The following is a 26930-nucleotide window of genomic DNA, read 5'->3' as shown; positions in this document are numbered from 1 at the left end:
AACATTGTGCGGAACGACAAACTATAGTTTCCGTATAGCCTGGCTGGATAACTGAGAAGTGCAGCTTTGGCTAGATGGGAGGGCCCACACAGGTGTCTTCGAATGTATGTAATTTCAGCCAGATCACAGTCTACAGATGTGTGTCACTCTGGCCTGTAGGAATGTAAATTATATCTGCAGTGAGTTCGAAGGCACATGTTGAAGAGTTCCCTTCTATTCAAAGCTATGCGGAGCATAAGTTTGTCCGCTTCCTTTGCAGGGGATGTGGTGACGTCAGAATGCTGGGTTCTGAATGAAAAAAGTGAAAGCCGTTTACAACTTCCTGTAACGCCGAATTGGAGCGCAGCTCTTGAGGAGGAGGAGTGGAGGGTATATTCATCCTCCTCCCTCGTGATCATGCCTGCTAGTCCTCCTCCCCTCCTGCTCCCCCTCCCTCTCCTTTACCACCTCCTCGTCCTTCAAGCTCCTCCCCTCCCCTCGCCTCCGCCTCCTCGTCTCTCCTCCCCCCCTCCTCCACCTTCGTACTGCTTTCCTCCTTGCCGCTCAAGCCGGACAATGAGGGGAGGAGGAGGAGGGGGAGGAGGAAGAGGGGGGGAGGAGGAGGGGAGGAGGAGAAGGGGAGGAGGAGGAGGGGAGGAAGAGGGGGAGAAGGAGAGGGAGGAGGAGGAGAGGGAGGGGCGCGGTTACGCCGACGCCGACGCCGCTCAGGCTGGAAACGGGCCCCTAAGAGCTGCGCTCTAAAACAGTGGGTAGACCTCAAGGCAGCTTGCCTTGAGGTCTACCCACTATCCTTCAATCAGAGTCAATTAGGGCTCGGCGTTCCGACGTCACCACAACCCTTGCAAAAGAAGCTGACGAACTTGCACTCCGCATAGTGTAGCCACTTAAACAAACTACTAATTTGATGCTAGCGTAGAAAATTCTTGTGCACCTAAGTATACTGCGTGCTTTGCCACAGCCAGTGAATGCAGTGGGGCAACCTTTTTGGTAAGAAGTGGCATAACTCTATGAAAATGTTGTTGGTGTATCAAAAGTGCAGAATTGCAGTTTATGAATGACAGCGTTGCAAACGAGGTAAATGTGGGATTCATCACCTGTTATGGCAACAGTCCCGAGCTTGGCAGTCTTCACGATGACGCTCACGTCGGACAGGGTGTGTCCTGGTGTAGGAATTATTTGGACGTCTGTGGCAATGCGGTAGGGCTCGTCCTAAAAGGAGAAAAAAAAGTCGAGTTTGTTCTGTTTTGAGCGTCGCTATGTGGCCTTTGTAAGTGGCCAAATTGCAAAGGCAAAAGAAACTTTATGGTGGCTGCTTTTGTATGCTGCTGGTAATGCCTGCGACACACTCTTATTGTATACCAATCAAATAATAATTGTGTCATACGTGTGCTTCTGCAGCCAGAAGTTAGTCAGCCTCAATGGGCATCTGGTGTCTCGGCTGTAGATGAGAAATTTAGCCAGTGCACTAGCACTGCAAGCCTAGGATCCCTAACGTGCATCACGCAGTAGTGATACACGACCTCACGCTGGTACGATGCTCATCCAGATTGAAACGGGCAAGCATGGGGATTGATTCCTAAGTTCTTCAGCGCAAGCTTTCACTCCACGCGCTGAGAGCTGCAGTGTGCCAACATACTCGGCCACCGATCCCCCTATATAACAATCATACTTTCCGTGACTGCAGTAAATCACAAAAGATATGAGTGCAATCTCTGAAGGCCCATTCACACAGTGCCATTTATGACAGCACTGAAAAAGGCTTATGCTGAAAGATGATTACGCGCTACAAAGCGTTGCGCAGCTTGGCTATCATGATAACTCCCAGTCGTGTCTTGAACGAAGCCCCCATAACATTATTGAACACTCCAGTGTGAAAGTGTATTAGCATTTCGCTATCAGATCACCTTAACTTCTGCACGGCTGGCTGAAGTATCCAGTCAAATGGATGGACTCTGATGTCTGGCACATTTTTAAAGTGGTAACCAATTTTTCAACTACTATGTAGGCACACCAGTACCTCGCTGAAGTGCTCCCAGGCAATAAACTTTTTCAGCTGTAACACATCACGAGAGCCCGTCCTGAAAACTGATTTTCCGTCTGTCATGTTTGCCTTCCCAGTTGCCATGTTCAGAGACAGCCTCCCTACACGGCGCTTTGTGCTGCCTGATCCAAACCGCACTCTTTTTCCTCGACTCCCTGCACTGTGCTCCTCACCCGAGCCAACACCACCTGGCCTGCTCGGGCACGACCATAGTGCCTTAAACCAGGTTTGGAAGAAAGACAAAAAGAAAAAGAAAGAGACTCGGGTTTTTGCAATAGCCCAACCCTCGTTCACCTCTCTCTTTTTTTTTTTCATCTGTTGAATTTATTTCTGCGAGTTCTGTTTCATGTTGAGCTCCAAGATAGCGCTGGCCGTGCCTATCGGCGGTTACGGCATCACAAAGTAAAAAGTCAGTTTCTCTTAGCCCCTTAGGTGGGCTCCCGAGGCATGACCAAGCCTCGGCAGGCTTTCGGATTCAAAATTTAAAAAATCTTTCGGCATCCAAACATCGGAATTTGTGCTTTATTTACACATGCTGGGGTATCACATTCCAGTCTGTTAATTTTTACATGTTTGTTTTCGTATCATAAATTACAAAGCAATCTTTCGGAACTACACTACCTTGCACTGCAACATATCCAATTGTCTTCATTGTCCTTTAAGGAAGGCAGACAGCATCCATCAAAAGGCTGCAGTTAAGTTACATAGAGAAATCTCGCTCATGTGCGCGCGTATTCATTTAGGTCGGGTCAGAAAGAAAAAACTTCTTATGGACTAGAGCACAACTCTTATTCTCTCCCTCGGAGTGTCTATTTCGAGGGAGAGGGTAGTCTATGTTGAGAACATAGGGATACATGGTATTCCATTTAGAAATCCGCACGGGCACAAGCCAGTCCGCGGGCCGGCCGAGCTCTTCCGAGCTCCCCAGCGGCTGCCCGCAACCGCGGGCCGACCACGGCCGCGGGCCGGGCTTCATGGTAACATTCAGGAAGAGTCTGGGCCGGGTACGGGCCTTGCATTCAACTCTACAAGGCGGACCAAAGCAAACCAAGCCGCCATTACTTTTTTTTTTTAGCAGGAATGTTTTTTGGAAGCGTGTTCGGGGGAGTTGGGAGAGGGACCACAGTGGGGGAGACCCAAATGTTGAAAGCATGTGTATGTGCGTGTATACTATATTTTGTACGGTTCGGTGTGTGCAGCAAATACTCTTCCAAAGCACTAGTGGTGGCGTTCCTTTTCGTCACCGGAGGCGCCGCCATTGTACCATGACTTCTCCCTATCGACACGCACACATACGCGCCTACAGAATGCACACCCTCGCCGTCGTAAACCATCTGCACGTACGAGTGCATGCATCCACAATATGGGTGAAGAGATTCCCCTGAGGGGTGCTTTTCCTAAACAATTTCTCACAAACCACCGCAAAAGACGGGGACTTTTTTTTTTCAGTTGTACGCATTGGGAGTGGCCAATTTAGAACTTTGGTTGTCTTTTGTCCAAACTGATTGCGACATTTCCATTCTTTTACAACTTTGCGACATAATTTTGTTTACTGCTGCTGGTCATTTTTGTTTTTCCGTCCTTCCCCCGCGGGTTTGGTCGCAGCAAATGACGTCGGAGCATTAATAGCAGCAAAAAAAAAAGATGCTTACAGCATTGACTGTCGGTTCTGTAATCAACATATCTGTAGCAGTGACAAGCGAGCTGCCAAGCCGTGCAATTTGTAGGCCATTCATACTGGGCCAATATAAAGGGGGCCTCAGCGGGCCCAAGAAAATTAGCGTCGGGCCGGGCCGGCTGTCACAAATAGATAGCGGGCCGCTGGCGGGTCCGGACCCAAGAGACAGCGGGCCGGGCTGGGCCGGGCTTCTAAATATCGGCCCATGCAGACTTCTAATTCCATTATCACTTCTTGCGTCCTATTTACAACATTGCCATCAATATGTTCAGGTTGGAAACTCGTCATCCACGGTGCAGCACGTTTACTCTGGGGTTCCTAAGTAAGCATATTAGGTACCCTGTTGTTTATTATTTATGTCAATGATATTACAGACATTGAAACTTCTGCCAAATTGATTATGTATGCAGACGATACCAGCATATTTTTTTCTGATTGTAGAGAAGACATAATCACTTCCAAAGAAATCCATTTTTTGGTTATAAGAACATCAAAAGGAAGTATTTTCGGACAAATATAGGGTACTATAGTAGAGTGTGTATGCAGCGTCAAGACCCTCGATGTTGTGTTCTCTGAACGCATGTTGTGGAATCTTCATGTTTCTTACATAAAAAACTTTGTAAAGTAGTAGGAATAATGAACAAGTATAGTCAATTGCTTCCAGTAACTATTAAAAAATTAATATATAATTCCCCTTTTCATTCAATTTTTTGTTACTGCCATCTGGTCTGGGGGACAACAACAAAAAGTAACTATGACAGGCTGAGGTTAATGCAGAAAGAAAGCAATAAAAATAATTTAAAATGTTCCCATGCGATCATAGTTCTCTTTTCTTATTTATGAAGCATAAAATACTTGACATACCAAACATGTACTCCAATAGATTAACTGTCACATATCAATGTGCGTTGAAAAAATACTGCAATAAAAAAAAAGCTTTTTAAAGAGCACTTTTTTACGGGAGGAGAATAGCTTTTGTGCATTATTTACGCTGTTAGATGCAATTTAGGTGGAGGTCGAGAATCCTTCCCCAGTCACAAATCAGTTGCCCCGCCCATTAATGTTGGATTTGCCTGGCTGCTCGGCCAAACACGCTAACAAGCCTAGTGTCTCCCTTTCGCGACATTCAGTCAGTCTAGTCTGTCGTCCAACAACGCCTGCTAGTTGTGCGAGCAGACGCACGGCAGCCTCCGGCATCATCTGCTATTTAATCACAATCCATAGTGATTCGCTATGCCCGAAGAATGTGGACATGAATGCTGCTCGTCAGTATACATTCTCGCCTTCATCAGTTTGCCATTTTGCCCCCGTCTAAAAACATTTACGATTGCAAGGCTTGACCATAAAAGCGAGCGACAGAACAATACAAGCGTCTCTCATCGTCTGTTGAGGAAGAAGAAAGGGCAGAAAGGAAGACAAAGAAGTTAACCTGGGGTATTTTGTCCCGGTTTGCTATTTTGTTTTGGGGGAGAGGGGTGTGAGGAATAAAAGAAAAAAGAAATTTAAACAGAAAGTTAAAAAAAGAAAAATTAAGAACTACGAAGTTTGAACACTAACACTGCGCTATTCACTAACAATGAAGGTCATCTTCTATAAGCAGAAGTCCAGGCGTGTTGCTTTTAGGAATCTAACTAGTGCTTTTGTGGCCTTGGCTTCTTTGTGTGGATTGTCCCAAGCACTTAGCACTGTAGTCACGGAGAAGGGTCGGTTGTCTAGGCATGCTAGTGTGTTTTTGAGTTGTGTCCTTTCTGTGTCGTAGATGACACATTCACATAAGATGTGATGAATTGTTTCAATGGAGTCACAACTTGGGCACTTAGGTGTTGTGACCTGTCCAATCCGATGAAGGAACTTGTGTGTGTACGCTACACCGAGTCTCATTCTATGAATCACTGCCTCTGTCCGCCGTGGCATATCACTTGGAGTGTGGAATGAAAGATCCGGATCCAAAGCGTAGAGAGGTCCATACTGATGATAGGTCGCAGTATGCCACAATCTTCTTGTTTCGGTGAAGGCGTAGTGATTAATAAGAGACCGTATGTCGTTTTGACAGTACGGCACCATGACGTTGGGGGTTAAGAAATGGGCTGATTTCGCACCAGCATCAGCTGCCTTGTTCCCAGGTATGTGACAGTGACTTGGGATCCATAGGAATTTAATAGTGTGTCCTAGGTCGAAGCATTTTTTAAGATTCAGTAAAACGTCAATAAGGATTTGATCGTTTTGATTATGTCTCATAAATGTGGATATCACTTGTAGTGCCGCTTTACAGTTTGAAAATATTGTCCAGTGTTCGGGCGGCTTCGGGAAGATCATTTCAAGTGCTTGATTAATCATTGTCTGTTGATGTGCGGTAAAAAGCGACCAAGAGGATTAAAAAAAGCAACAAAATAAATATGCTGTCATTTGAGCTTTTATGTTCTCGTTATTTTTTTTCGCATGGCATCCGCGAGCAAGGTGAGAATGTGTCATGATGCACAATGAAAACTTAAACCTAAAATTATTTGCTTTGGCAGGCCAGGTGCACTGCAAAACTTGAGAACTACTTGCCCTTTGAAGCGAAATGACGGGAATATAGACAAACGTCCGATTGCCTCCAGCCGATTGGCTCGCAAATTCTTATCTGTGTAGGTATCTTCTTGGTATTGAAACAATGGTCGCAATCCCGATGAGTGCACAATTCACAGAGCAACGGGGCCACTTTTACGGGAACCAACATCTTTATTCAGCATGAACACATGCAAAGAAAGAAATCAAGCCAGATCGATCAAAATAGTGAATGTCGAAAGCTAGGCTTAGGCCACTTCGACTACAGAAACAAGCATCCGCACAGTGCTTCCGAAGGCGCATCTTGCGACAGTTGTTTGCTGCAAACTATGTCAGTTGATGGGATCTTCCTCTAAACACCTCTGTAAACTCAGAAAGAACCGCACTCCTAAAAATTGACGAGATGAACGAGCTACGCTCGTTCAGCACTCTGCAAACACTGGCAGCCATGTTTGTTATACCCTATTAATCGAGTAATAGCCGCACTCTTTATGAACAAGGCCCTTGCATCTACTTTCCTGCAGAACACATATAGAGCCAATCACTGCGTTGTGCATAAATAACATAGCAAATAACTAGACCAAGAACACGATTCTCCATACAAGTGCGACCTTCACAGATGGTGTCTTCGCGCGAAGACGTTATCTCTGTCCTGTAAATTGCTGGAATCATGCTGTCGATTCCGGTGATTGGCAATTCGTGTGCTCCGCGGAAAAGCGAACCCTCAGGTTTTCTTCGTAAAAGTGTGGCTATTACTCGAGTAAATACGGTAGTTTGAAACCAAAGCAGAAAGGCAATCTCGGAATATTCTTGAAAACAATATTGATTCAATCTAAATTATTTGTCCCAAAATATAAAACAAAAGTTGGTTAAAATACTATTATGGCACGGGGATACAAATTTACAACCAACCTTTCACATGTCAATCATCTCTCCTGCCAATGAAAGATGTAAGCACCTTGGAAGCACGGGGCAAGGCTTAGTGGGCTGCGACCTCCACATTCTGCACCCAAATTGCGTCTAGCGGCGTAAATATTACTTGTCCAAAATTTAGTTTTTGTGGTAAAAGTTTTTTAACATATGTCGCTTTAAAAAAGAAACATGTTTCATTGCGGTGTCCTTTTAAGAGAAAATATTACAATTATTTTAGACCTCACCAAACATGAAAATAATGTATCATTATACTCGTCACACCATTGGCATCCATGGCGCATCCCATCATCTAGAAATCATTTTGGCTTCCCCAGCTTGAGTTACAAATTACCGTCCCTCCTAAACAACTATTTTTCTCAAGATGTTGATACACTTTCATTAAGTGTCCATACGATTCAAACTTTCCTGTAAAAGTGAAAATGTGTGTTTTATGTTTGTTATATTTATTTACCTCAATGTGTATTGAAATGCAACTTATGTCACAATCAAAACAAAAGCAGAATGCAGCTTAGACCTTGCACAGAACGGTTGTGTAACATCTGAACTACAAGTTAGCGACTACATATTTTCTCTTCAGGAAGTCAGAACGAAAATGTGGCAGTGAAATTGGAGCGTTGTACATGCAGAAGTGGGTCTTTCTTAAGCCTTATTTTTTACATTGTTAATTTATCATTAACACTATGGTGTGAATCGTTGAACACTCGATAAATTTACCGAAAACTGAAAGTCATATCCATTATGTTGACATAGACAACGAGCTAGTGTCATCGGCTATGCCAGCTGTGACAGCAGATGCAGCCGCGATCTGGCATTCTCGAAGAAAAAAGAAAAAAAAGGAGCACACGAAACGCAAATTTAATAAAATCAAGTCTTGAAAATAGGATAGAACTCGAAACAGCTGTTAGATTAGCAAAGGTGCCAATGCTGTGCAATGCACACTCAGTCCGGGCAACAGCCCACTACTGGCAGTGGGACAGCCAAACAGCTTCGGATCCTCAAGAATTCGATCCTGAATGAAGAGAGGAGGATCCTTTCTTCATTCAGAAATTTTGGAAGATTCCTGAATGAAGTCAAAATGGCACTGGCCAGGAGCCCAACACAGAATGGAGTATACCTCCCGCCGAGCAAAGTCCAGGCAGTGGCAATTCCATACCAGTCCAGCTGGAAAGGTTGACTTAAAATATCCCAATCTTGTGTAAATAATAAATGTAAACAATTGACATGTAGCACCGAGTCATCCCCACATTACTCAGCAATGTATACCACCTAGCAGGGTCGAGTATTCACTCAATGAATTCCAGGGTACTATCACATTCACTTTCGACGTAGTCATGTCATTCAGGGGAAATCGGAACTTTGAAGCCGTTCTGAATCCGAATCGCAACACTATTTCAATGGCGCGTTATAATACTGATTTTGGTATCGTTTGGCACTGTAACTACAATCAACTTGGCAACCTGGCTTCCTTCCTTCCATCTCTTGAAACAATAGCGGTTGCTAGTCCCCTCCTAAGAAACACGTGCTGCATGAAACGAAAGTGCAAACCTGTGCACTAGTTTGCATGGCTCTTTTTATGTTTCAGCAAGTATCTTTTTGCACGAAAACCAACAGGACAAGATGCTGTAAGCTCTTAATGATAGAGATTGATATAAAATGACTGCTGCTTAGGTAAAGTGATTGATTGCGGACCTCACGAAATGTTGGTGCAAGGGAAATGTCTTTTATGAAACAACCTGTCGTCGCCAATTCTGAACCAGCTCGTTCACACTTTAAAGGCCAATGAGAAACTCCGTCGACATGTGGCCCCCAAAAGGGCACTATCCGATACTGAGCTTCTCGGCAGAGCTCGGTATCAGTACTCTGAACGTTTATCTAGTGACTCTAGGGACATGCACTCCAATCACAGACAAACTGGATAACCCCAGTGTATGGCCAACCTTGTCAAATGTGTCCAGCTGATAGACGTCCCCATTGGACACGCTGGTTCCTATGATGTGGGTGGCCCTCTGGAAGAGATTGAGGTTCCCGATGTGGTCCGAATGGCCGTGAGTGCAGACCACGTAGTTGACTTCGTCACAGGACAAACCCAGCTTGGACAGACCTGGAGATGAGCAGAAAGTAATTATGTAATTATGGCCCTGCATAGGTTCTTAGGGGCTTTGTAACATCATATATCAAATTATAGCTAACTTATCCGAGAGTAAAGCAAATCAGACTTCAGATGTAAATTGAAATTCGAGATGTCCACGAGATGTTTCAGTGATGCTCTAAGTGTCCCGAGCGACACTTGGCCAAGGTTTTGTACAATGATTTTTGTCTTTTGTTATTTCTGAAGCAAAGCTGCAGTGCACCTTGCATTTCACCTCCTGCAAGCCTGCCTGAACACAATTGTCCATCATAGAGATATAATTTAGCCTTTGTTGGTTTCAGAAGGCGTTCGTGAAGTCACAAACATATACATAATCAGTCATTTCCGGGAAGAGATGACTGCAACTGAAAAGGTGAGTAACTTGAGCCCAGCAGAGCCGATGTTGGCAACCTCAATGCTAACATAAGGGGTTGCATTTTTGTTGCCCTTTCATTTCCTGCTTCATGAGTTTTCTGCCCTTGCCTATTTTCTGGGCTATCAGCTACCACTGGAATTTTCGCGTACCGCTGAACATTACTGTTAAAGCACCCAACTCGTTGTGGCAGTGGCAAGAATAGTGAACTTGAGTATTTGAAATTTCCAGAGTTTATTGGCAATGAGACGTTTTGGTGGTGCCACCTCACGGGCGCCCTCCTAAGACGGAGCTGGTAGGACGCGAGCAGACAACGCCCTATGTCAAAACCTGGAGTGGCTATGTTAGTTTGCGTCTATGCCGATTAAAAGCGGTTTATTTATTAAAGAAACGTAAATGACAGGTTTGTGTGCTATCTTTATATTAAATAACAGTGCTTTGAAGTTGCTTTTTATATAAAAAATACTTTAAAATGTTCAAAAACAAGCCTGCAGCTTCACATTACAGCTTGCGTGGCATGAGTCAGGGCTAATCACAGCCTGTCTGGTTCTTGTCTTTTCGGATCTGCGGAGGCTGCTGTACACAAATGCTTTGCATTCCCCAGGGTAAATGACATGCTGGCTTAGCTGTGCATGCGCGCACAGTTGTGTTGCAAAGCGCCACACGCTTGTCTTAGCAACATTGAGCTTGCCGATACTGACGCTTCTATCCAAGTGCGACTCAGCAGTTGCTGATGCACGTCAGCAACTGACGCTTAGCTCCTCCCGCATCAAATAACTGGCAAAGAAGTTTGTCACATTGTGACTTCTGCTCGAAAGGAAAGCATGAATTGTCATAAATACTTAAATTGTCGGATATGTCTCGGCAAATTGAGGTGATTGATCAATTTGTTCTATCCAATTTTTACTAAGAATTGTTTACAAATTTAGAATCGCTCGCTGAGATGCGCATCACGCATTATGCGCCATTTGGGTCCGCAAAATTAAACATACAAATGGTAGTAATTCATAGCAGGTGTATACCTCATTTTTTGGGAAGCTGAAGTGACACCGACTTACTAGATTTAAGACTTCGATTGTGAGGGGGTCTCGCACGTTTCGCGTCGACCGGGGGAATAAGAAGGGATTTAATTGAAACAGCTCCAGCAGAAAGCCACCGCTTCTTCCTGCCAGTTATTTTGAGGAAAGTTTGCTTACTGGTTTACAAAATTAAAAAAAGGAATCAACTTGGAAGTAATAAGAGACCAGCACTCGCAGAACATATTGGAACCAACAGGATACATGGAGTCACTTTCACTGAAGTGTTCACTACACACGCGAAAGGTTTAAAAGTTCCGTTTTTCTATTTTCAACTTGATGAGACATTCCTTTCTCAGTTTTACTTTGTCCAAATCATAATAAAAAAATACACCCTATTCGCTGTGGTAGATTTTGTAACGGGGTAAAGCAGTGCATATTCTATATTCATCATCCAACTTTGTGTACTGGGGTAGAGAACAGAAAACCACCATCCAAGCGCTTCGATACTTCAGCGCCAAAAGTGTTTGTTAGCACGACTATGCGTGCCACAGTTTCAAGCTTTGCTAAAATGTCCTACTACAAATATAGCTTCCCCAAACATACACAGCACGTGAAACAGGCTTTGCCGCGCGTTACCCAAAAAGCGCATGAAGCGAACTGACGAGCCGAGGGATCCAAGATCTGTGTGGTCTGTCCCACTCTGGGCCACCCCTGACGTCACAAACAATGATGATGATAGCTAAAGAAGTGCCCCCGTAGTATGTGCGTGCCAGCGACAGGGTTACACGGTTTAGCCCAGAGAACCACTTTTGTCTTAGGTAATGACTAGTGCCCTCTATCAGCTTTGACATATTGAAATAAAGGTCAAGCCTGCAGAGAAGCACCATTCAAATTTCCCCGCTCAACAAACATGTCTTGTGTATCTGCGACATCAACTCAACCACAATCATAATATGGTGTCAGAAGTGGGACGACGTTTACATCAGAGGCATTGTCTAGCTTGAAGGTGAGTTCATGGCCGTTCACACAGACTGCTTAGGTAATCCCATTCTGTAGAGTCTGTGCCAACACTGTAGACATCTAAGCTGCAGAGGAAAACCTTTCAGCCTTTCCACTTTGGTGAAGAAGACCAGCGAAGCTGTACTATGGTGGGACGACCTCAAGGACGACTTCTTAAACCACTTCTTAAACGACTTCAAGGACGACGCCTAGAGGACATACCTCGGCAAACCTCACTCATGAGGGCCCTCACTCACCCTCATCTTCACACGTGAGGTGAGGGTGAGTGAGTTTCTGAACCAGGAAAATTCATGAGTGTGAGGGTGAGTGAGGGCCGTGAGGGCCGTGAGGGCTGTGAGGGCCGTGAGGGCCGTGAGGGCCGTGGGGGCCGTGAGGGCCGTGGGGGCGGTGAGGGCGGTGAGGGCCATGAGGGCCGTGAGGGCTGTGAGGGTTGTGAGGGCTGTGAGGGCCATGAGGGCCGTGAGGGCGGTGAGGGCGGCAAGGCGTATGAGGGCCATGAGTGCGTGAGGGGCGTGAGGGAGGTGAGTGGCGTGAGGGCCATGAGTGCGTGAGTGGTGTGAGGGCGGTGAGTGTGTGAGGGGTGTGAGGGCCAAGAGTGCGTGAGGGCAGTGAGTGGCATGAAAGGCGTGAGGGCCGTGAGGGCGGTGAGCGCATGAGGTGTGTGAGGGCCATGAGTGCGTGAGTGCGGTGAGTGCGTGAGGCCCCCTTCAGATCGAGCATCTTTCTCAGCAATTTTGGTGTTAATGGCGGGTTGTTCTCTAGTTTTCCCTAGATCGACACGAATTGCTGAGATCGGGTCCGGCTCGAAATAAGCAAGCAACTCGGAGCAATTCGAATGCGTTTGATGCGGCTGCATCCAATCAGGGACGCAAAATTTTCACGTGATACCTCGTGCCGGTGATGATGACACCGAAAGACTTGGTTCTGGTTTGAAATCAATCGTTTCTTTGGAAATAAACTGTTTCAGAAAGGTGCATTAGTATTGTTAACGAGATTTAAATGCATAAAAACACGTTTATAACGCGTAATTGTGTCTAAATAGTGCAAGAAAAATAAAATTTTATGATGACGATGGCAAATTGCAGCAATTGGTTGCTGCGTGTGATTGCGGGCGGCCCGTGTTGCTGGTGTTGCGACGTAAAGTTTCTGGGCGAATTTGCCCCATCTGAAGCTGGCCTGAGTGGCGGTGAGGGCCATCAGTGCTTGGGGGGAGTGAGGGGTGTGAGGGCTGCAAGGGCGGTGTGGCGCGTGAGGGCGGTGAGTGGCGTGAAGGCGGTGAGTGGCGTGAGGGCCGTGAGGGCGGTGAGGGCGGTGAGGGCGGTGAGGGGCGTGAGGGCCGTGAGGGCGGTGAATGCGTGAGGGCCGTGATGTTCAGTGAGGGTGAGTGAAGGGCTGAAGGTGAGTGTGACTGTGAGGGTGAGGGTGAGTGAGGGGCTGAAGGTGAGTGTAGCTGTGAGGGTGAGTGAGGGCGACCTAAAATGCCGACCTCTGCTAGATGACGACCTCAAGGACGACCTCTAGGTCGATCTCAAGGACGACTTCTAGGACGATTTTGAGGACGACCTCAAGAACGACATTTAGGACAACCTCAAAGACAATGTCTACGACGACCTGAAGGATGCCTAGAGGACGACCTCTAGGACGACCTCAAGGATGACTTCTAAGATGACCTCGAGGAAAACCTCTCGGACAACCTCAAGCACGACGTCTAGGACGACCTCGAGGACGACTTCTAGGGCAACCTCGAGGATGATATCTAGGACATCGCCTAGAGAAATTCAGCCTTCCGACTCTGGTGAAAATCGGAGTGGAAAAGCTGGAAAGGTTGCTGCCATTCATGAGCGAGGACAGCAAACCGGTTGTCTGGTTGCCACTGTTGCTTTGTGTCAACATTTTTTTGGTACCAGACACGATCCTGGGGAACCTAGCCCTTAACAGCTCCGCTGCAAAAATTCTTTGTGCGAATCCTCCAACAAGCCAACTTGCGATGTGTGTGCTGTGATGGGTCGCTGCGGTTTATAAAGGTTCGCAAAGTGGCCAAATTTGCCACAGCTGTAGGAGATTTGGTCCTAAGCTGGGCACTGTCGAGGAGGGCGCGTCTTTCCACAACGAGAACACTTGCGGTGAGGTGTCTTCGGTCGTTTATTGAGCAAGCCAAGCCCTCCAACCTCGAAGACGTCCAGATTGTCGTGGTGGCTTCTGACCATGCTTGAATACGGTGTTCACCTTTAATTGTGGTTCCTTTATCGTGAAATCTTTCATGTGCTTCTCCGAAATCTCTGCTGCCTTGCACGCAGAAATGATTTTGTCCAAGGTGAGGTCTCACTGCCGGAACAAGTGCTCTCTTGCGTCACGGATACAGACGACTATCCGGCCGCCAACAAGCCAGTCACATTTGTCTCCAAAGTCGCATCTCTGCGCCTGGCAAAGGAGCCGAGTGATGAAGTCGTCTGACCTGGGGCCTGTACCAGGGAGTTGAAGACAGCCACCGCTTAGATCACGTTTTTATAGGGCACGTCTTTGAAGGCATAGGACAACTATCTGGAAAGTACAGCATCCATCTACTTGAAGGTGCAACACCAACAGCTTCTACTCCTCGTAAAGAACCAAGTGCACAGGAGAGCAAAGTCAAAGACGAGTTGAAGCGTATAAAGGAGAATGGCATCATTGCATCGGTCTCGGAAAATTCAGAATGGATCCATCCTATAGTGGCCATCACGAAGAAAGATGGAAATGTCTGACTCTGCCTCAATCCCAAGAACCCCAACGCAGCACTAAAGAGGCAACACTATCAGATGCCAGTTCCTGAAAAACTCTTCACAAGCCCGAGTGGTTCAACTGTTTTTTTTAGTTCTCAACACCAAGAGCGCTTTCTGGCAACTTACTCTTGACGAACCAAGCTCACGGCTTTGTACATTTGCAACACAAGAGGGTCGCTAACATTTTCTGTGCGTTCCATTTGGGCTCGCTAGAGCTCCCGAGCTGTTCCAACAGGCGATCGACAAGGTGCTCGAAGGCCAAGTCATCTCTAAACCTTGCTTTGATGACATTTTGGTAGAGTCCAAGACGCAAACGCATAAGGAACATACTGACCACCTCAGTCAAGTGATGACTACTGCTAGAGAGAACAGCCTGAAACTGAACAAAGCCAAACTTAAGTTGGCTTTGTTCAGTTTCACTCCTCGAAAGAATTGGCTCTGATCCAGACAAAGTGAAGGCAACCAAGCAACCAAACTCAAGGAAATTCAACACGCAATAAGTCAGGATCCGCTTCTTCAGCAACCAACCAAGCACATCCAGGCAGGATGGCCAGAACAACTCTCGGATGCCATCCCAGCAGCAAAACCGTACTTCCACACCAGAAGTAATTGTACACGACATACGGCTCTATCTGTTGCAGTCGGCGGTTGGTCATTCCAGCAGCCCACCAAGCCAGAGTACCGTATTTACACGAATGTAGGTCGACCCTTTTTTTCAATTTTTGAAAATCAGAAGTGGGGGGGGGGGGTCGACTTGTAATCGAACCAAAGCATTCCACCGCCGGCAAAAACAAAACAATTGCGATATCATGGACACATCGGCTTGTTATGAGTTCAGCCGGCTGTACCCCGAGCATTACATTGTTTTGTGCGCTCATTTTACAAATTAATTATTTTTTATTTGCGCGAACGAGTATTATTGGTAGCGATTCGCAAATTAACCCGATTGCACGGCGGTGAACAGAGCACGGAGCGCCCGATTCCCGGGGGGTGACGGCACTTCTCGTAAGAGCCTTGTCTGGCGAGCCTCACAGCTAGACCTATGCTCCGCCGCGCCGCGCCGCCGCCGCTGCCTGTTTTGCTCTCGCCGCCCTGCGCCGCTGCCGGCATCCCCAGAGCCAGCACGCCGCCGGCGCCGCCAAACAAAAAATTTGACGCGCCGCCGGCGCCGCCAACTTTTTTTTTTTTTTTAGGGGGGGGGGGGGGAGGAGGGGTGCGTAGCATTAAAGGGCAACTCCACTCAAAGAGTCGACCCTATCGAAATGACTGATATCGCTTTAGGAGGTCAAAATACGGTCATACCCAAAATATTACGTCAAACCAATGCCGCGTTGTCGATTAAAACCAATATTAGAAATGTTCTCCCGGCTCGGTTAGCGGCCCGAAAGCGGGTGGGCAACGCTGGCACCGGGTGAGCTAGTGAAGCAACACTGGGCAATGACGTAGTTCTAGTCCTACGCTCTCGTACGGACGCCGCGAGCGCCTCGTTTCCCGTGGCATTCTGCGATTCTGCTGACGGCACAAGGTGTTTACCACATTATTTTGTGTTTCCCTATTTTTATTAGCCTCCAGGCAGTTCCTTTAACTCCAGCATTGCTTCCGCGACAGCGCGGAAGAGAGCAAAGCGGTGCCGCTCGCTAACGCGAGCGTCGTGGAGCCGGAGAGATTTGCCGGACTCGCGTTGGGCAATGTCGAGCAGGATTTGTAGTGGTCTGGGTTGCACCAACAACCCGGTGCACAACCCGAAGCTGCCGTTCCACCAGTTCCCAAGAGACCGTAAGAGGCACAAGGTGTGGGTCGGTGCCGTTCGCCGGATAGACTTCGGAAGACCGTTGACTCTGAGCTCCAACGCGAAGCTCTGCTCCCAGCACTTTACGTCAGACACCTACACACAGGATCTGCGGCTGCTGACTGTTGCCGGTTTCTCCAAGAAACATGCGTCTTTGAAGAACGATGCGGTGCCGTCACTGCGTACCGTCCGCCGGCTGCTCCAGCACGATCGGCCGGACGCAGCAGGTCGCGGCTGATCTAACTAGCATGCACATAAAGGCACCTTAGCTTAGCAACTTAGACCACTTGTGGATAGATCTGCCCATCTATCTCCCGTTATTTCGTTTTCTCTCGGTCCGCGAGCAAAAAACAAATACAGTCACGCTGCGCCGGCACCGACCGCGTCATATTTATAGCAGTCGGATTCGCTTTTCGGCCGGCAAATTTATAAATACATACTAAAACTTACTACATTTAGTGCATATTAACAAAGTAAAGCGGTAAAAAAAGCAAATGTGCATCTAACCTTCTGTTTTGAAACTCGACGTGCTATTGAGCCGACCTTGTCGGCGTGTCGGCTGAGAAGCGTGGGACCAGAACTAGGTCATGCCGACGACGCGCCACTAGTATCAGTGTTGCCAAGCTGCTTCAACCGGTAGTTTCGGTTTCGCCATGCCGCCAGAACGATACTTGGATTCGCTATATCTACAAAACTATACACACTACCGAAAAACAAATTATATCTCGTGATTCAGGGCCGCCGGCTTCGACTAAACAGATCATAACCCAAAAATTGTAAAAATGGAGTGGAGTTGCCCTTTAATGTTTCTTTTTTTCTGCTCTGTATGAGTCTCACCTACTATATTATGCATAACACCGCAGAGCGCTTACTTTCAACTGATTTAATCCGAGAGCCTCAGCGTAGATACACACTGTGTCACCGCACCACATCTCAACCAATCCGTGGCCCTGTCGCGGACCGCAAATACACTATCTCTTTTTCTGCAAACTCAATTGAAACCAGCATAACTGCAGGTGCAAACCATTACTTGCTTCTTCCACTGTTCTCGCTAGGCACAAAGATAAGACTGTTAGACAGATAACTTAGGCGGACGCCATCAATAGTTCCGGCACGTGTTGTACACGTGTTTTTTGGTGGCACCCCTGAGGACCACTTGAAAAGGAGGTTAACCTTTCTAATTTGTGCTGAGCTTTGAAACTAAATTTACACCGAACCTCTCTGCCACTGATATAAAGTTATAAGAGCTAGATTCCCAAGGTAGTAAGGCACACGTACACACAACATTCTTTACAACCGGTTTTTCCACAGGAGCCGGATTAAATGTTCCTAACACCTTGAGCACAACTCTAACAATCACATATCCTGGTGTAATTGTTAGAATATCTTGTGAACGAAAATGGAGCTTGGTAGAAGGTGTTGTCAGTTTTTATCCCGAAATGCCTGATGGGAGCGGAGCAACAGTCCATTGTCACTCAAAAACTCTGAGCAATTGATTGAAATATTGAATCCACATCATGAGAGAAGGTGTGATGTGACAACTGTAGACATCACGGACTTATTACTCTATGGATAAGTCGGAGCTGTTAATAAGGGTCAAGAGGTATGATGATAATCTAGTGAAGTTGCAGTCTGCCTCTGGGATTGATGTAAATAGTTTTATGAGCATTATAGTGTTTTATTTAGAGTCCAATGCCGTAGACTTCGATGGTTCTCTTTTTATCCACAAAGAGGGAGTGTGTATCGGGTCGTGAATTGCTCCAGTGTTGTCCGAGATTTTTTAAAACGAGAATAAGGTTCACGTTGACACGGTTGTGCAGTCCTTGTAGATTGGACCACACGACCCTGCGGTTGCAACAGTCGAATAGAGTACTTATAGACCTCCTGCTGCACACAAAAAAGGACCTGTGCTGGAGGTGCGGCAAGGAATCAGCAAAGCCTCTTTTGGCAACGTCTATGTTAGCTGCTGACAGCTGTCACTTAAAAATAGTTAAGAGTGGTGTAATTGCGTCTGCGAAGGATAACGCCTGTAAAAAGTCTCGTATGCTTTAGGTTGGAGAGGCAGTTGAGTTGCAAAAGATGAGTCGTTTGGAAGCGGGCCACCACCACGATGTAATTGTTAAAGTTGTGCTCAAGGTGCTGAAAGTTTAATCCGGCTCTTGTGGAAGAAACGGTTGTGAAGAATGCTGTGTGTGTGCCTTACAACCATGGAATCTCTCATAACTTTATATCAGTGGCAAAGAGGTTTGGTGTAAATTTAGTTTTCAAAGCTTATCACAAATTAGAAAGGTTAACCCCCTTTTGGTGGTCCTCAGGGCTGCCACAAAATAAACATAAGAACCCAGATGTAACTTTTCAGGCAGGAGTGGTGTACGGGACCCTCTAATTTCGTCGAAAATCGTTTCGTGGAATTGCGTATCGTGGACAACTTCTCATGGGCAGACGTTTTCCGGACACACGTTTTGTCGACACAATCGTTTCATCGACACTCGTTAAGCGAATTGCACGCTGTAGGGACATCTCGTCACGTGTGTATCCTATTATAGTGTTGTGATGGAGTTGCCTGTTATCACAGGTGGCTGGTCAGTCATCAAGCGAGGTCGTCGGGGTGGCTGGTTGGTGTAACCATGAATCATTTGTATTTGTCTGAGTGTCCAACTTTCAGTAACCTACACACGAAAAAAAAAAAAATTTTTCTTACACTTTTTGTCTTATGTAAGACACTCCAAAGTTTCAGTGCAACATACAGCGCACTGACGTCAATCTGTCGGTACTGACTTTCACAAGAGGCTTGATAGCCGTGGGGTACAACTTATTAAAATATCTAATGTATGCGTTACTGACTACAAAAAAAAACAAAAAACCTCGGAGTTTTTTTGGCTTTACAGCAAAACCTCAGTGTTTTCATTGCGTGAACTTTGATACATACTTTAGTCATTTAATGAGTTATATTGCACCGTCATCAAGCCCCTCGTAAAATTAGGGGCTGTCTGTTTGACTGTTGTGCGCTGTACGTCGAACTAAAGTTTTGAGGTGCATTATATGGGACAAAAGAGTGTATGGTGATACCTTTTTTTTTAAGGTGTAGTGTAGTGGTTTTTTTTTTCTTCTGGTGGCGAGGGTCTTGATCTATATATAAGAGCATTCGTTGTTCAAATAAACTGTACCTGTTTTCTCAAGAAAAAAAAAGAAAGTTTTGACCATTGTTCATATACGCGACGCGAAGTCTTACGAGATTTGGTTGTTGGAGAAAAAAGCGATGATTTTGGCGCTGGAACGTGTACGTCTTGATAATATATATAGTAGAATTCACCTACACATATCTTAATTTTTCACATAAAGGTGGAAATTAGTAATGGTTCGCAAGAAGTCGGACTTTTTTTTTTTTTTTTAGGGTTCTTGACGTGAAAACGGGTATACATTTTTCCAAAAAACGCTCCTAGGCCGCCGCCATGTTGCTGATGCTGATGTGGCTGGTGCGACTCTCGCGCCCTCTATCAGCTAGAAATTTTTTGCCACTCCCTGGGACTGTGAAGATCCGCTCAGCGCGGTTCTCTACCTGCTTTTTTGCGGTTTTTCATTCGAAGCTTTCTCGCCCCTCTTGAAAGTTTCCACTTAATGTTTTTTTATGCTCGCTGCGTACCCTTTTTGTGTTATCTTCCACTGTGAGAAATAAGGCTGGTAAGTGCCTGCCATTCAAGCTTTTCTGCTCGACATTCACGGGAAACGAAGGAGGTGAAAAACGTCAAACAACCCTCGACGCGATTTTGCGAACATTGTTCTCCCCCCTCCCAGAGATAATCCGCGTAAAATCCTCAGTCATCTCCAAAAATAGTTTTCCAGGTTGGGGTGAGAAACGGGTCAGTCGCGTTTGTTTCTTTGCCTTGGTGCGGTTGTGAAAAAAGGAAGCTCTCCCCAACACGTGCCCCAAGACGAAGTCTTCTAGGATTCCGTCCGATCGCCAAGATGCAACTGTCGTCGACTGTGACTGTGTTATTTGAGATCTTTCTCCTATAAATTCTCTTCAGATAACGCTGCATCGTGTGGTACGTACGATATATTGTTAGAATGTTAACACTTCCTCAACTGTATGTCCGTGTCCTGTCCATCGGTAAACACGTTATTTGTGAGCGTAAAGAATGCATGCCTTTCGGCCCTCTTCTGTTGCAATTTATTTTTGACAGCAAAGCGCTTTGTTGTTTCACATGCGGCGAATCCCGCGGCGCCGTCGAAGCTTATCGTAAGAAAAAAACAAATAACTACAACTATACATTCCAGTCGCATTCGTTCCGTCGCGCGCATACCCAACAAATATTGTTAAAGGACACATGCAAAGGAAAAAAACATTTTTTTTAAACGGCTTAGATGGAAAAAGGACGCCGTAAAACGATTTTACAACGAAGAAAAAAAAATTTTTAGAGCTATATTTACGGCGCAAAACGAATTTGTAGTTGGCGCCCGCGGGCACCGCGGAAAAGTGGTCTGTATTTATCACCTGACTGGTCTTTATTTATCACGTGGTGCTTGCGTTCTTTCGGAAGCTTCCTATGGCCTCTAAAAGTAACTTATTCATCTTTGTTTGAAGTATAACAAAAAAACTAAGATGAATAAGTAACTTTTAGAGCCCAAAGGAAACTCCTGAAAAAGCGCAAGCAGACGTGATAGACCTGCGCGCCGGTCAGACGACGGCGGCGGCGCCCCGAAGCAGACGAACTTGTGCGGCGGCGGCGACGGCGGCGTGGAGAAACGCATTGAAGTGGCGTTCGCACAACACTCAGCGTGCGGCGGCGACGCAGCGCGGCGGCGCGCGGGCCTACCACGTGACCAGCGGCGGCTCCCGCGAGCGCCAACTACAAATTCGTATAGCGCCGTAAATATAGCTCTAAAATTTTTTTTTCTTCTTTGTAAAATCGTTTTATGGCATCCTTTTTCCATCTAAGCTGTCTAAAAAAAATGTTTTTTTCCTTTGCATGTGTCCTTTAACAGTTTTTTTTTTTGTTGCTTTTTTGTTTTTTTAAATGTGGCACAATGCTTTCTCAATGTCTTCAGGAAAATACATGAACCATGAAACACAAAATATAGCGGGAAAAGACGAGAATTTAGCCGCCAGCAGCGTTTGAAACTGCGCCTACGCAGGCTGCGCCTATTGAAATCACAGTTCACTCGGTTAGGGTTGGGAGGGACGCCGGTGAGAGTCTATTTTCAAACTCAGTGACTGGGCTTGAAAACGGTTTTTTGCCCCTGGGGTCGAGGGTTTTTTGGAAAGGTGTATAGAAGCTGTGTTTGAGACTTCTTGTCTTGTCCGTTATTTTTATCGTTCCATATCTCCGATTACTATGGAAGTTCTTCACCAACTCGCCTGTGAGTGTTATAACGAAATGAACGGTTTTGTAGACTGCAAAACGATTTATTGAAAACTTTGTGAAATAATTTGATACAAGAGGGCTATATTCGCGTTCGTTTTCGTTCCAGTCATATCGTGTACCTAGGGGTTCTCTTTCTCTTTCCCACGCCGCCGGGATCCAGCATCAGGGGTCGAAGTCGAGCTGCAGTCGGGCTCCCATCCGGTCGGGGCGGGGAGGCTCTCCTTACGGGTCTTTGCCGCCAGCGTATTACCTTACACTACCGAGCTCATAATCTTTGCGTCCTCGCATATTTTTGTTAATGTTGTTGTGATCCTCTGTTGCGCGTCTAGCCATCGTGAAGGGCACCGTCAGAGTGAAGCGCGTGTAATCGGAAGATCTGCCGCGGTGCAAAGACAGTTGCACTGAAATCGACGTCAATCGCTAATTGTTCATGAAAAAAAAAAAAAAAAATGTTGTTGCGTGGCAGTTTGGCGGCAGTCCAGTGTGCCTTGCGGGTTAAACCTGGAAATGGTGTAGGTTTGCTTGTCCATGTTGGTCCGTGGAAAAGCGTGCCAAGAAGTTTCGAGGTGCAAAGGCCGTTCGTGTACCATACCCTGTCCCTGACGCTGTGTGGAGCTGGTCGATGTTTAGCATCGTAGGACGCTTCATGCCGTGAAGGTAGTAAGCGAGGTTCGCTTTTGCAGCGTCGCGGTTCGCGTGGACGTCGCCGACCTGGTCGGGAAGCCGGGAAAATTCCATTGGTCGACGTGGGACAAAGCCGAACGGTATGTCTGGAGTCCGGCGTGCGGCTGCTCGTTAAAGCTATATGGTCGATGTCGCCGTAGACGTTCTTTCACAGACATGAAAGGATTTCTCCGTTGGCGCGTTCGACAAAGCCGTTAGCTTCGGGAGCGCAAGGTACTGTTAGGATGTTCTGAATGCACCTGTCAGTGAACTACCGTGAAGCCAAACGTGAGGTTAGGATCCTGTCATTGTCGGTGATGACGGCTGTGGCGTACCGAATGAGAGTAGGAGTTCTTAAAGATCGAAAGACGTGCTCGGTCGACTTGTCAGGCACGGGGCGCGGGATAAGCGCGTGGTGAGGTCGAACGCGGTGATAAAGTACCTGTTGTCGTCACTCCTCGTCCTGCTACAGTGTAGTCTTGCGGCGGATCTTGCGCCTCAACTGCGGCCGGCGGCATATTCTCTTACAAAAGATAATAAACAAGAAGCCGGAGTACCTGATTCTTCTAACGGACGCACTCTTCACAGCAAAGGCAACGTAATTCTCCACAAAAAAAAAGTGTTCCTTTTTATGGTATTTGCATCTTGTTTTCCAAATTCAAATGACTCCTTTCTTTCTCCCCCTCACTTTCTAATTTACCCCCTCCCCTCCCTCTTCCGCGCCACGCTGCCGCCGATCCGGTGATCCCCGCGCCGTGAACACGCCGCCGCCGGAGGTACAAACACCGGCGCGCCGCCGCCGGCGATTTCTGACCGGCACAAAGGTCTACTCACGGCTCGCTTGGCTCGCTCACCCCGCGGCGCCGTGGCTTCTCTTCGCAGTTTTTCGGACGATTCACGGTCGCACATCGTTTGATCAAGTACAAGATTATGCTGGTGCGCTAACTATGTTCATTTGTATTGAAACGCGTGATCCTGGCAGTTTAGGTTTTCGGTGCTCGTTTATGGCCGTTCTTCACTCAGAAGCAACCAACAACTGCGCTGTTGGACGCAAGTTCGACCCGTCGGAGTGGGTGATGCTCCAGTAGAGTCTGCGGTGGCGCGGAATCTTAAAGTGTGACCGGTGTGACGGCAAACGAAGAAGCTTCCGCAGGCCAAAGTCTGGATAGGTGGGGATGCCTTGCGGAGTTGGAGGTCAGGCTTGCAACGTACGGTGCAAAAGTGTGCAATCGGTCCCTACCCGTGACGTCCAACGCAATCGCCGAACAAGCACGGAAGGTGCAGATGATCCTGTCATTTGCGAAGTGCGAGATTTCATTGGACGACGCCGACGACATGCTTCGAGAACGTAGTAGTGATGACGACGGGACTGACATCACCAGTGCAGACGAGTTGTAGTCTAGTCGCGAATGGAGTGATAACGACAGTGAGCAGCTTCAGTTGTCCCGCCTACAGTGTGAACTTTCTAGTTCTGATAACGCCTGGCCATCTCATGCACCTCGCACATGCATGCGCAGCCAAAGCACGGCAGAAGGCATCGATCGTGTGTTGGAGGCTCGGCTTTCGAAACAGACACTTTGCCATTCTCACGTGCTTGCAATAAAATGCGCATCTAAAAAAATTTTTTTTTTTTTTTGCTGATGTGCGATGTGGGGGGGTCGACTTACAATCGAGTCGACCTACAATCGTGTAAATACGGTACTTCAAAAGTTGCATCAGGCACATCGTGGCATGCAAAGGTGTAGCAAGCCAGAGTGTCTCTCGGATGACTCTCAACAAAGACATCGAGGCCCTCATCTCAAGCTGCGATATTTGCCAATCCAACCAAAAAGCAAACCTCCACCAACCACTGCTCGACCAAAATCTGCCATCTCGTCCATGGGAAAAGTTGGCTTTGGATTTCTTCCATTGTCAAGGCAGCACCTACTTTCTTATAGTGGACTACTTCTCAAAGTTTGTAGAAGTGAAACAGATGGACATCACAACAGCAAGAGCACTCATTTCAATTCTGAGAGACGTGTGTGCACGATTTAAAATCCCTAGCATGCTCATCTGTGACCAACTCGGCAGCATTCAAAGCATTCTTACAAGAATGGTACATTGTCCATAAAACATCACCACTGTACCCCCAGTCAAATGGCCAAATGGAACGAACCATGCAGACTGTCAAATCCATGCTGACCAAGTCCAGCAGCAAAGGCAAGGATCTTGCTTTGGTCCTCCTCAAATACCACCCCAGCCTTTGGAGGAGTTTACCAGCAGTGCTACTAATAGGTAGAAAGCTGAGAACGTTCATCCCAGCCCTACCGCAAAACTTGAAAACACAGTTTCCCACTCAAGCCCACCGAAACCTCCTCAAGCGTCAAAGACGGGAATAACACAAGCATGGAGACTGCCACACTTGGGCTCTCCCGGCTCTTACAAAGGACCAGCCTGTCTGGGTAAGACACAGGAATGCCTAGCAAAAGGCAATTGTTACACAAGCTTGACCCGAGCCAAGACGCTACACGGTACAAACATCTCCTACTACCATGTATGTCAGAAACCGCTAGCACCTCAAACCGTCTTCAGCTCGTGACGAGCTGAAGACTACAATCGCTCAGAAGAAGACTACTTCCCAGACGAGCACAGATCCATAAGAGACAGTGACGCTATACTTTGTGGGATGGTCACGGGTGGTGGTAACCGAAGGGTTCAGCGGCGGTCTCTAATCGGGAGACGCCAAGCCTACTCCCACACCCCGCAGCTTTCTCTCGAGAACACCGCTACGGGCGGGTCCGAACGTCGGCCGCACAACTGATCGCTTCTCTAAAAAGGAGGAGCACGTACCACAATAGGACTGGGTCCAACGGTGTTTATTGGAACACCAAAAGACACACTGTCCCCCAAAACCCCCGAGCCGACAAGGTCAGATGAAAGGCTCACCCTGTCGACACCGTCCCGAGAGCGCAGTCCGGAGCGGGCAAAGGAAGTCCTTCGCGACACGTCCGATCTCTATCGCATCCGCGGGAAGAGTCCCCCACGTTCCCGATGTCGGGAACGTGCGTCGACCTCCTCCCCCCGCGGGCGTCGTCCTCACCCAAAACAACCAGGTCCCGGATGAGCAGGGGGACGGAAAAAGGTCCCCCCGGGAGAGAGTGAGGAGGAGAGCCCCCCAAGCCAGGCAGCTCTCCTACGCTTCACGAACAGGTTCGAACTCACGGCAACCAGGCCGCGCGTCCCGAACCACGGCCGTTATACCGGCCATCGGGGAAGGGCGACCAACGGTCCCCACATCCCCCCCTCCTTAAAACGCTTGGTGGGCCTCCCCGATGTAAGAGGGAGGCCCACCGGCTCTCATAAATAAAAAAAAAGGAATAGCAGGCTTACCCGAGCCCAAAGGGGCTCGAAGTCGTCGTCTCTGCCCAGCGGTCTCCAGGTCAAAGCAGGTCGAGGTCAATATCCATGTCGACCAGGTCCTGGAGTCCGCTGGGCCCGGCCTGCTCTTCGATGGGCGGCGCTGGCGATCCCGGCGGCACAGTCGCCGGGGCAGGAACAGCCACTCCTTGCAGCCCGGCCACTGCCAGGGCGGCTGCAGCAAACACAGGGTCCCGGGCCAGCCGGGCGCCGAAGCAGCGGATGGCGTCCGGGTGCTCCGCCGGGTCGTCCACGCGCCGTGGCCCGATGATGTCGCCGTCCCCGCCGTTGGCCCGGCTCCGGTGGAACAGCGACCGGTCGTGCCCGTCGCCGTGAAGAAGCAGCCCGCCGCAGACGCGGCAAAAGATGTCCCCCGGCCGAGACGGGAGGCAGGCATCGCGCGCTCGGGTGTCCATCTCGCTGACCGTGCGGCCCCGGAACGGCCAGGGGACGCGTTCGAGTGCATGCCCCGGCTCCGGTCGTCTCTGGTCCCCCCAGGGCTTTCTCGAGACGTAGAACCGAGGGGGCTCCGTGCCGTCCTGGGAGGTCCAGGTGGCCACAGAGAGCCCGACCGGAGTTGCCGAACGTGGGGCAGGCAAGCGCCGTCCGCTCCCCAGGATCCGATTTTGCCCGGGGCCGTCACGACGATCCTGGCGACGGCGCCCACGTCGATCTCCAGCCCGGGACACAGACGACGGCGGCGACCGCTACATCCTCGGCCCGCCACGGCCACCCCGGCGACGCTGACCCCCGGCCCGAGTGCCCGACGGCGACGGCGAAGACGGCGAAGATGTTGACGACGATGACCCTGCGTGCTTGGCGGTCGGCGACATGGTGGCTTCTGGCAAACCCCTCCAATGGGACGGGTGGCCTCCAGAGTCACAAAGTGGCCCGCCGTCCCTGGCCGCTCCGCTCCGCGAGTATCAGGTGTCACGGAGCGGGCGAGCCAGGTCCTGGTCGGCCAGGCTTCAAGCCATTTCAAAACGGAAACGACGAGCCTGCGGACCGACGCAAGTCCAACGGGGGAAAGGTTGCTGTCTCCAAACGGGGTCGGCAACCGACAGGAGCCACATAAATCTCTTGGTGGCCCACCGTCAGGCGAGCAGCAAGGCAAAGCTAGGCCATGCCGCTCGAGCCTTCTTTCGGGCGGCGGAGAGCAAAGGCGACGAAAAGACGCCTCGTCTGCGAGATGAGGGGGCAAGCTTCCCCAAAAGGGGA

General features: G+C 48.2%; 1 protein-coding gene across 1 annotated transcript in view; it reads right to left on the bottom strand.

Moving 5' to 3' along the window:
- The window catches only part of LOC8026094 (metallo-beta-lactamase domain-containing protein 1), a 55000-nt gene that overhangs the window by 16791 nt on the left and 11279 nt on the right, over window positions 1-26930 (bottom strand). Inside the window, exons 5-6 of the mRNA XM_042293838.1 lie at window positions 9137-9300; window positions 1095-1209 (exon numbers count right to left, since the gene is read on the bottom strand). Of these exons, the coding sequence (XP_042149772.1) occupies window positions 1095-1209; window positions 9137-9300 (279 nt within the window). The remainder of the gene's footprint in view (window positions 1-1094; window positions 1210-9136; window positions 9301-26930) is intronic.

This window comes from Ixodes scapularis, unplaced genomic scaffold, assembly GCF_016920785.2.
Source record: "Ixodes scapularis isolate PalLabHiFi unplaced genomic scaffold, ASM1692078v2 PGA_scaffold5__190_contigs__length_132052651, whole genome shotgun sequence".
In the NCBI taxonomy this organism is placed as follows: domain Eukaryota; kingdom Metazoa; phylum Arthropoda; class Arachnida; order Ixodida; family Ixodidae; genus Ixodes; species Ixodes scapularis.
Note: the sequence above shows the minus strand (reverse complement) of the source record. Positions and strands in the feature narration are given on the sequence as shown.